Source organism: Poecilia latipinna, unplaced genomic scaffold, assembly GCF_001443285.1.
Source record: "Poecilia latipinna isolate Pla-1442-1.1 unplaced genomic scaffold, P_latipinna-1.0 Scaffold3482, whole genome shotgun sequence".
Classification (NCBI taxonomy): Eukaryota; Metazoa; Chordata; class Actinopteri; order Cyprinodontiformes; family Poeciliidae; genus Poecilia; species Poecilia latipinna.
The window spans coordinates 34,986-46,058 of record NW_015116098.1 but is presented as its reverse complement, the minus strand read 5'-3'; the positions used below and the strand labels follow the sequence as shown (position 1 = coordinate 46,058).

The 11,073-nt window shown below is 45.0% G+C and overlaps 2 protein-coding genes across 2 annotated transcripts; both read left to right on the top strand.

The window, feature by feature from the left end:
- Positions 1–267: 267 nt before the first annotated feature.
- Positions 268–10,404, top strand: LOC106941056 (leucine-rich repeat flightless-interacting protein 2-like; the record flags this gene model as incomplete). The annotated part of the gene is made up of 9 exons (XM_015023986.1): positions 268–396; positions 1,354–1,446; positions 1,538–1,630; positions 1,703–1,829; positions 8,515–8,564; positions 8,636–8,747; positions 8,833–8,912; positions 9,598–9,702; positions 9,778–10,404. Coding segments are annotated over 9 exons (897 nt in total), but the record flags the coding sequence as incomplete, so codon positions are not given.
- Positions 1,927–7,680, top strand: LOC106941057 (cell surface glycoprotein 1-like). Its single transcript, XM_015023988.1, has one exon. It carries the CDS (start codon positions 2,963–2,965, stop codon positions 5,813–5,815), a length of 2,853 nt encoding a protein of 950 aa, XP_014879474.1. The 5' UTR covers positions 1,927–2,962; the 3' UTR covers positions 5,816–7,680.
- Positions 10,405–11,073: the final 669 nt, after the last annotated feature.

The following is an 11,073-nucleotide window of genomic DNA, read 5'->3' as shown; positions in this document are numbered from 1 at the left end:
AGCGGGTTAGCTCGAGAATTAGCGGGTTAGCTTCAGCATTAGTGCGTTAGCGGGTTAGCTCGAGAATTAGTGTGTTAGCAGGTTAGCTCCAGAATCGGCGCGTTAGCGGGTTAGCTCAAAAATTAGCGTGTTAGTGGATTAGCTTCAGAATTAGGGCATTAGCGGGTTAGCTCGAGAATTAGCGTGTTAGCAGGTTAGCTCCATAATTAGCACGTTAGTGGGTTAGCTCGAGAATTAGCATGTTAGCGGGTTAGCTCCAGATGCTAGCTGCGGTTTCCTCACCAGCTCTGCTGTTCCCTGCAGGAGTTTGAGCGGCAGAAACACGCTCACAGCGTCCTGCAGTTCCAGTTTGATGAGCTGAAGGAGACCCTGAAGCAAAGCGAAGAGCTGCTGAACGTGAGTGCTGCTCCTCTCCCTCCTCCTCATCTTCCTCATCCTCAGGGAGCCACATGGACCGCTTGTAAATTTACACATAAGATTCAAATTAAAGGCTTTAATTTTGAAATTCCACATCAGATCAGGTTGAAATTTGGTGTCAAGTGAAGGAGAGTTATTACAATTATTATTATTATTGTTATTATTATTATTATTATCTGAGTCAATTATCACCAAAAATGACTTAAAGTTATTACATATGTAAGAATTTTCTCTTATAAATGAATAAACTGGAAGTCTTAAACTTTGATCTAAAGCTAACTTATAGGAAATCAAACAAGAACTAGGAGCTAAATATTTAGTTATCAAGCTAAATATTGAGTAGGTCAGAATAGCCTGGCTTCGGTCATCCAGGGCAGATGCGGCTACATCCTGTAGCATCGTCTGTGAAGGAGCACTTTGAGATTTCAGGTTTAAAGGGCTTTATTATGAGTAAAATGTAATGCTGTGTTAGCAGTTTCCAAACTAAATAATTAATTTAAAAGCTAATTTTAGCTAGCAGGCTAAATATAACTAAATAATTAAATATTTATTTGGCTTGAAACTATGAAATTTATAAATGTCTTAATAACAATGTGGAAGTATGTTTTTAAACATGGAGCAAATTTTTTTCTTTAAGTTATTGCTGATTTTATCGTGTAACTTTACGAACGGCCTCCTGTAGTCAGGCTCAAGTCTGACAGGAACCCAGCAGCTCGCTTCTCAGCTCCAACCAGTTAGCGTGTCGGGCTGCGTGGTGTCGGGTTGCGTGGTGTCGGACTGTGTGGCGTCGGGTTGCGTCGTGTCGGGCTGCGTGGTGTCGGGCTGCGTGGTGTCCGGCTGCGTCGTGTTCTACTGCATGTACGGCTGCACTCACTTCCTCCTCAGCCTCACTTTCCTTCTTTCTGTCGACTTCTTCTCCGTCTTCCTGCTCTTTAGGAGATCCGCCAGCTGCGGCTGAAGCAGGACGGTTACGTTAGAGAAATATCCGACCTCCAGGAGACGGTGGAGTGGAAGGATAAAAAGATTGGGGTATGACCTCTGACCCCGTTCCTCCTTTTGCATGAAATGTTTCCGCTCTGCGTCTTCTCACTGCTCCTCTCTGCTTCCCGCTGCCGCTCAGGCGCTGGAGCGGCAGAAAGAATACTCAGACGCCATCCGCATGGAGCGGGATGAGCTCAGGGAGGAGGCGGTGAAGCTGAAGGATATTCTGAAGGTACCGAGAGGAACCCCTGCTGGTTTCCTCTGCGCCGCTCTCTGCCGCTAACATGCTAGCTGTTCTGTGCAGAAACACGGGATAGTCCTGGGACCGGACCTGAACATCAACGGAGACGCCGGGCCGTCGGAGGTGGACGGGTCAGCTGGAGCGGAGCGGCCGGCCCAGGCGGCTCCCTCAGAAGGAAACGGCGTCCTTGGTAAAAACTGCTGCTGCTGCTGGGCTCAGACTGAAGGCATGCAGCTTCTCCTGCTCCTCCCTCTGAACGCTGCCAAACTCTGACCCATGCTCCTCCACCTCCTCATCCTGATTCGTTTCACTGCTTCCAGTTTGGTGATCCTCTGAGTTTTTCTAAAATTCTGTTTTTCAGATATGATTTTACTGAACCTTCAAACCCAGAAGGATCTGATTAAAGATTATTGCAGTTTTATCAACTTTTCTATCGTTGGTAACGAATCGACAGTAAAATGAGTTGTAATAATTCACAGAAACGGCATTTATTAGTAAAAATTATAATTGACTTTCTGAAAACAAAGAGAATCACCAGCTTTAATTCTTAAAGGGATAGTTTGATGCTTCAGGTTCAGTGGAGAAGTTTTAAGCAGTCAGTAGCTGTAAATAGTTAGTATTGATATCTGTAATATTCTCTGCTTATTTCCTGAAATGATAATAACAAAAATAGTTTCTGGAAAGCTAAAGTCGGGTGATTGTGAGTTGAGACGTTGAGTCGTTTAGGCTCCAATTCTGACCAGCATTGTTCCTCCGACTCCTCATTTATCAAACCAGTATAGCGTACACTACATTAGTGAACCTTACAGTGACTGTGTGAGCCTCACTTCACTCCACATCAGTAGTCGGTCTAAGGGTTTAGGTTCTGTCCTCCATTACTGCCTGTAAAGAGTCCAAACTGGTAGGACAGTGACTGCTTAAACCTTTCCTCTGAAAAACCAAACTGTTCCTTTAAGTAGGACACATGCATCTGACATCTAGCTGTTCCCTCGAAGCCAACGTCTGCTCTGCAGACTTCCTCCTCCTCCTTTGTGTGAGTTACTTTCTGCTCTGGCTTTAATGGGGCGTCTCCAGATCTGATGGGAGTCGGGTTATGAGCGCTGAAGTGTTGAGCGGCCGCCTCCTGGTGCGATCCACGCCGTTTTCTCTTGATGATGGTGTAAACTCAGCTCCAGGCTTCCCTCTCGTCCCCAACTGGTGGGGAATGAAGGTGTTCTTCTTTTCCTGTTTCGCTTCTCCTGCTTCTGTCAGACATCTTGGCTCTGAGCTTCACCAAATTGGTCCATTGTTCTTCCTGTCCCTTACTGCTGCTGGCGCCTCCTGATGAACTTTGCAATGCAGAAAGCTGTTTTTGTTGGCCGTCTATCACCGTCTGCTCTCCATGATCTCCCAGGCAGCACAGAGGAGTTGAGGGCTTGCAGAGAGGAAGACATGGCTCCAGAGCAGCAAGAAGAAACACTGGAGGACGTCAAAGAGAATCACTTGAGCTGCGATGGACAGGCTCCAGAAGCCCAGACCTGCCTTCCTTCTGAGGAAAGTCACCTCGATGGTCAAATAACTATAGATCCGATTGATCGTCCAGATCCTAAAGCGAAAGCCGTAATCGTTGTCAGCCAAGATCTTCAGTTGATCCAGACATCTGGAGAAACAGAAACATCTGAGGTTGATTCCATCAGTCATCCAGGTTTAACCGAAACCCAAAGTACCGGCACTGAAGCACCTGGTGGTGACCTTTCAGGAGGTCAGGAACGGTCAGAAGTTGTTACGACAGAATCTTTAGCTAAACAAGCTGTTCCAGTTGGATTGAACTCCGAACCTCAACAAGAACCTGAGGAGGCAGAAAATGACGAGGCTGAGGAAACGGCGAGTAAGTCCCAAGCTCAGGCCTCTACCGCGTCTGGGAAGAAGAAGAAAAGGAAGAAGAAGGGAAAGAAAAAAGGAGGAACTCATGAAAACAAAGACCAACAAAAAGCTGGAACCGAGAAGCAAAACGAAAAAACCAGAAAGGATTCAGTCATACAGAATAACGGGCTCACAGCAGAACAGGATAACAGTGGGTCCACTGCTAGACCTCAAGTCAACCAAGAACCTGAGAAAGTAAAAGATCTGGAGCCCTCTGAAAATGTTTCTACCAAGGAAAATCTGCAAGAACCGAACACAGATCCGGGTTCAGAAGGTCACAACCAAGAGAAATATACAAACACCAAGATGTTAGAAGGAGCTGAAGTTCTGGGATCAACCCAGGTGCCTCGTCTTGGAGTGGAGATCGTTAATGATACGCAGAACAAGGAATGTGAAGATCCAGAAAAGCCAAATGAAGGTTCTGCTGTTGACATCCTAAAGGAATCTGAAATAACTGGTCCTGATCAAGAAGGTAATCTTGTCACATGTAAGAGCAAAGATGATCCTGATTCGAGTGAAGATATCCCTACAAGAGAAGACACCTCAGATCTCCAACAGTCAACCACAGATCATGTTTCAGGAGATGAAGGGAAAACCGGAAACACGGAGATGTTGGAACAAAGTGATACTGTGGGATCTTCTGAAACATCTTGTCAGATTGGAACGAGAGCAGAGCTTTCTGAGGACGAACAGAACGAGGAAGCATCTCCAACAGCCAAAGAAACTGCAGAACCCCCTGAAGGATTCCTCCTAGATGAACCACTGGAAGATTCTGTTCCAGAGGCCAAGATGGCTGGAGGTGATGCTAGAGAAACAAATCTGCCCTCAAACGAAGGTGATGAAGGTCCAAAGAAACACCTTCCATCATGTGACGATACCGCTGCCACCCCAGCCTTCCAGGAACCCAACAATGATCACGTTTCAGGAGACCAGGAAGAGGAAACTGATCCTGTGGAATCATCTGAAACTCCAGATGAGGAGCTTGTTGAGGTTCTGCAGAACCAGGAAGGAACTTCAGAACCAGAGAAACATGAATCAGTGCTGCAAACCACAGAAACTTCCCAAGCTGAAACAATTAAGGGGCCCAATGTGTCTGAAACGGCTGAAGATGTTAAAGAGATGGAATCTGAAACCGGCTCTGATCGAGGAGCAAACCTCCTGACTTCTGGAAAGAGTGAAGATCCTGAAGAAGCGTTTCCTCCAGACAGCTCTTCACCAGAAGACGTCGCTGTTGTCCAAAATGTCCGCACCAAGTCAGAATCAATGGATAGAGACGGGAAGATGATTAACAACCCTGAAAGCATCATTGAGTTGGCTGGTGAAGAACATGATGGAGTTCCTGAGTCCAGAACCTGTCCTGAAATTAATGAGGAAACATCTGCATCACCAGCAAACGATGACGCCAGAGATCAACCCGAAACCTCGCCAACCTCAAACAGCCCCAAGCCCTGCATGAGGGAACCAGAGGAGGCAGCTGAGCCAGACGATGGAGAGCCAAAGGTCGAGACCTCTGAAGAAATCTGCCGAGATGATGAAGAGTTGAATGGAGGAGGAGGAGAACCTGAAGATCCACTGTTACACATGAAAGATGAGGTGGAGTTAGCGGATCTAACCAAAGCAGAAACTGGAGATACTGGTTCTCCTCCCAAAGAGGAGCAGAAGGAAGCGTCTGCTGAACGCCCAGAGCCTGAAGATTGTCCAAACACTGAGGAGGTTAACTCTTCTCAAGGTGCTGAGCAGGTGAAGGAGTCCATGGAGGAACCTGAGGGGGATGATTCACCTCCACACGTTCAGCTGGACAGCGACGAGGACGACGGAGAGGAGGACGAAGGACAGTCTTTTGATTTTGATGACTCGGATGTGGAAGCAGCTGTTGAATCTGCTCTGTGCAACAAACTGGAACAGGAAGACGATGAGAAAGGAGCTGAAGTCAACGGGAAGAATTCAGAGCTTTGCCAAAGTAACGCGGAGACAAAGACAGAAGATGGCGAGGAGGTTTCCGAGGATGACGATAGCAAAGTTGATCAGCCTTCAACTCAAAATGACCTGCCGTGTGGAGACAACCCACCTGAAAAGGTTGAAAATGTTCCAGAGAACATTGAGCAGGAAACGTCCCCAACAGTTGAGGAAGGGTTAGATGCCACCGAGGTTCCTTCAGATCCACAAAAGACTCCAGAACAAACCGATGGCGCCAAAGAGGTACCACAGGCAGGGAAAGACCCAAAGAAGAAGAAAGGCAAAGGCAAGAATAAAGAGGACTGTAAGATGTCTTAATTGGTCTGGGACAACAGGGTCCAACACTCAGCAGGACGGGTCTAAAATGGACCACATACACACCAGTGACGGATTCAGTTTGCAAAGAGCTGGAACATCTAGAACTTCATCAGTACTGGCTATTGAAGCAACCAGAGGCGGTGATAGCAGCACTTCATGGAGTTTGATGGGGTTTGATGTCCCAGTGACCCGATGATGGAACCAGAAAATCCACTCGTTGTTTCATTGGTACCATGTTTCAGAACCAGAGAAATCTGCTTCTATGCGATTCGGCACGAACAAAACAAGATTCTGTCCGTTCAGGACGTTTTGTACATCTCTAGAAACCCAAGAGCAGAACTTCCACCGCATCACACACCATTACTGTAGCCACGCCCACTTCAGATTTTAGACCAGTTGCGAACTCCCAGATCAGATCTGCAAACAAACACCTCTGGAGACAGAACAAATGTCCTGGTTCTTGTGGAGTATTTCCATCCCTTTAGGACGATGGCTGACGACGAAACACGTTGGGAAAGCATGAATGAAACTCCGAAACACAAAAACAACAAAAAGTGAAATGAAAAACACTGCAACCAGAGGAAGCAGAAGCAAAAGGGAAAATGATGCAAATAAGCAAAAACAGCAGGCAGCGTAAAATGCTGCAACCTGGTTCCACAAACAGAAGTCCTCCAGACCACTAGGGGGAGTCTGGAGCAGGTACATATATATTCTGCTGTTATGTAAAAGATATGAAGCATAATATACCTTTTCCAACTTTCTTCTGGACTTTACTGAGGGTCTGGACCCAGATGATTTGGTGACCAACTCCCCCTGGTGGTGTGGAGGACTAATGTTTCATGGAGCCAGTTTGCAGCATTTTGCATTTGCTGCTGTTTTTACCATTAATGGCATTTTACCTTTTGCGTTTATCTCCTGTGGTTGCAGCGTTTTCTGTTGTTTGAGAGTTTGTGTCAGTCATGTGAATGCTGACACATCATCAGATGTGGGTTTGCTCCATCAGATGTGGGTTTGCTCCATCAGATGTGGGTTTGCTCCATCAGACCTCCTGGTAACCCACAGTCAAACTCCCTGAAGTTCTGCTGAGCTCTGGCTCCCATCCCAGACCAGCCAGCTGCTTGGTTCACCATCTCTGGTCTGCATGTGGCCCAAACCACAGAAAAACTTACACAGCGATGTGGCGTAAAGCGCCCTCTGCTGGAGAGTTCAGCTCTCTACAAGTTCTCAGAATATTTAAAGTCCTCTCAGCACTTTGATGTATTCCTGTATGAACTGAATGCAAGAGAAGTTGAGTGACCTGAACTGTCCATCTCTGGTTTATTGAACTGATATCATGTTTGCCGTCTTCCTGCCGTTCCACTGCCTTCATGGTTTAACTGTAAACTTTCAGGCCAAAGCAGCTTCTGCATGTTTTTCTCTGTTTACCTGGAGAGCAGATCAGACTCTCAGCTTCCCTCTGGAGTTCAGAATGACTTTGATTTTGTTTGCATCTTGTTGCACTAAACCGTTAAAACCTGCTGTTACCGTTGCTCTAAATAAACATCTACTGAAACTTTTTGACGAAGCGGCGGTGTGTGTAATTGACTGTGTGCATGCTAACACCATCACCCTCCCGTCCCTCCTGGATGCTGCTGCGCTGCATGCCTTGGTTCTCCTCCCCATCCATCTCCCTGGCTGCTGCCACCCTGCGGTACGTTCACACATTCCCTTTAAATAAATCATTGCTGTATTTATTGATTTGATCTGCGATGCTGTAGGAAAGTCTTGATTCTTCTCCTTTCTGGAAATTTGGAAGATAAGACTTTGCTTTTTCACTCAGTTACATTAATCGCTATTTGTAGATGTTTTTACATAAAAACATGCAAAAAACACACACACACAAAAAAAGATTTTTGGGAATTCCTGCTAACAGTTGGAGAGGTTCTCGGTCAGTATTTAGCTCCTGCTCTGGTTCTTGAGTCGTCCTGCCCCAACACATGATGTTGCGGTATTGGTGCCAAAATTCAGACTATGGCTCATCTAGCGGTGGCTACATTCATGTCGCAGGAGAATATATCCCTTCAGAAGCTACTGATCCGGTACCGCTAACCAAGTCCAAATGAGGAGGAGCCTTAGTTAGCATTAGCTTTGGAGATGATTAGCAGGCCTAAGCTGAGGACTGTCTGGATTGCCTTTGTCCTCTGCTGTCCATTAGCACAGGCAGGCTAGCATTAGCTTTAGCTAAGTTAGAGTTAACATTGGATAGACCGTTAGTCTTGAATAGTCTAACAACCAGTGTGTTGAGGCTAAAGGCTGGTCGTCCACGACTTTCAGTGTCTTTAATTTGCTGTAGTTTGAAACTTTCAATACTTAAAACCTGGACTAGATTATTCTGCACTAAAAACAGAATGTTTAAAACCATTTTGTGAACGTTCAGTAAAAGAATGACCGGTTTAAGCTGGATGTCAGAAAAACAGATGCCGTATTTAAACAGTATGTTTTCCTACGCTTCCAGTTTCACAAAGCATCTAGCATCAAATCTTAAGGAACATTAAAGAAGCCAGGAATTGAGGTAGCAATGATTTTCTAATTTAACAAGAACATGAAGAATTATTTATGAAGATCTCTTCAACAGATAACAGGAAGGTCTGAAACTGAACTGATAAATGAAACAAAACATCATTTATTTGACTCATGAACGATGTTTTGTCCGTTTTCAGAGATTCGTTTGAGGAAACTAGTGGATGAGCGTGAAAAAATGATTGAGCAGGTGAGTTTAAGGAAATGCAGATGAGGTGATTTATGAATCTGGAGGTTTAACATCAGGAGATCCTTTTGCAGATAAAGAAACTAAAATCCCAGCTGGACCAGAAGGACGGCGCAGACGGCGGTTCCAGTCCAGACGGGGAAGTTGCTGAAAACGGGAACGACCCGAACATCATGGAGTTACAGAGTGGGTGGAGCGGGCCGTGGACAAAACTTCTGGGTTTTCCTTAACGTCTCAAACAAACGAGCGTTTTCCTGTGATTCTTCTCCAGGAGACTCCAGCAGGCAAATAAACGACCTGAAGTTCAAGCTGGTGAAGGCGGAACAGGAAGTGACGGCTTTAGAGCAAAACGTGAGCAAGAGATCGTCTGACTGCTCCGCAGGCTTTATTTTAGAAAAGTATTCACACCTCAGTTTTATTGTTTAAATTGGATCACATTCAAACCTCAAACTTAAATAGTTCTTACTGGTTGGAACTTCAGAAATGACCTAATCGCTTATTTGATAAGCTAACTAGCCGGTCAACTAGCATGCCATTTCACTCTTAAAACAGTCTACATAAGACTGGTTATGCAATGACAAATGTTATAAGAGAAAAACTTCATGGGAATCATATTCATGTGCTTAGTGACGTTAGTCAACCTAAAATTAAACAAAAATAAGACGGAGACTTTTTACTTGTCTTTTTTCCCGTGAGAAATAAAGCAGGAAAACGATGCATCAAACCGTCACATGGGAAACACCGCCACCTTGTGGCGTAACTCGGTACAACACTTCAATTTAATTCTGTTAAATAATCGATAAAGCAAAACAAGGTGATCGAACCTCATTTTATGAATTTGTTACATGTTGGATCATGTTAGGGTATATTTAGAAATTGAACTTTAAAATAAAAATTACAAAAAATGTCTAATTCTAGAACTTTTGTTAAAGTTTGATTTGAATGTGACAAAATGTGAAAACCTTGAACAGGTGTGAGTACTTTAGAGCGGTTCTGTGATCTCATCGGGGTTCTGAGTGGTCTTTTTGGTGTGCAGGTGACCAGACTGGAGGGTCATGTGACTCGTTACAAATCTGCAGCGGAGAACGCAGAGAAGGTGGAGGACGAGTTGAAGGCGGAGAAACGCAAACTGCAGAGAGAGGCACGGTGTTTCTGGAAGCTGGTCTGTTCAGGAAGCAGAGTTCAGGCTAACTGTGATTCTCCTCTGGTCCAACAGCTGCGGACGGCGCTGGATAAGATCGAGGAGCTGGAGTCGAGCAACAGCCACCTGAATAAAAGGCTGGAGAAGATGAAGTCAAGCCGGGGCATGGCCCAGACGCCGTAACAGAACCTGTCCGGATCCCTCCAAACTACCCAACTCCCAACGTGCCATTTTCTGTCTGCTCCCCGTGGAAAGGAATTCTGCTCGGCGCTGATCCTGGACCCAAACGGGTCGGTGTGGACGCTCTTCTTCAGCTCCAGCTGCAGGTGGCAGAGTTCAGGCTGTGTGACTGTCCGTCTCCACTGACACACAAACTGTTACCCAGTTTCTTGGATGAACATGAACTCAACACCTTTTACAGGATCGATTCCTTCCTATCACTCCTGTCCTTCACCGTCGGTTTTCTACCGCAGCAGTTTGACTGGATGCCGTAGCCGCGTCTCCAAGCTGCTTCCTGTAGTCGGTCACTGGTTGGCTTGTAGAAACGCTGAGACGTGCTGAGGAAACACAGGGACTGAGAGGAGGGTTAGCAGGAGTTACCAAACACACTGGGGAGATGCTGTTCACTGTTTACAAAGCTTTAAATGTTTGTAAGGACACATGAAGAACTGTAGTCTGTGCAATAAAATATCTGAGACTCTTCGTTTTTCCACTGTGTGTTGTTGGACTGTTGCAGGTCCCACAGCAGATGTAGTGCCTCGTTTCAGGGTGTTGCAGCCTGGACGTCATTAAATACTGTGTGAGTACGGGGCAAGATCACTGTTAATAAGAAATGTACATGCAGGAGTCTGTCAGTAAATATGAATAAGTTTAAGATTTGTATTCTGTTTTTAATTTTTGGAAACAGAACAGATCGCAAATTTACGAGTTCAAATCAGCAATGAAGCTGTAAAAATTACTGACATTATGAATGGAAGAACATGTAAATGTCTGATTTTTGGACTTGTTTTATTGCAGAATTGTAATTTGATTCGTAATTTTTAAACTTGTATTCTCACAGATAAAACCTGACTTCATATGTATGAGTTGAAAAACATGGAACACAAGCAAATCTTAAATTTATCCACATTTGGTGACAAATTTAGATTCCAACACGTACAATTGGCAGTGATCTTTTCCCATATGTTAAAGCTGAATGTGCAGCTGCTCTGCTGAAGGAGAAACTGAAGCAGAAACTTTTATTAGGTCTGTTAAAATATTAAAAAACATGCTGAAGTGGGACTCAAACGAACTGAATTGGAAATGTTTATTACTGTGGAAATAAGTTTTAAATGTTACTGAATCCCTTGGAAAGTTGACATTGGCTAGCAT

What these genes read in the sequence shown, in the direction of transcription:
- LOC106941057 (XM_015023988.1), top strand. Translation starts at nt 2,963, where the DNA reads ATGAACTTTGCAATGCAGAAAGCTGTTTTTGTTGGCCGTCTATCACCG.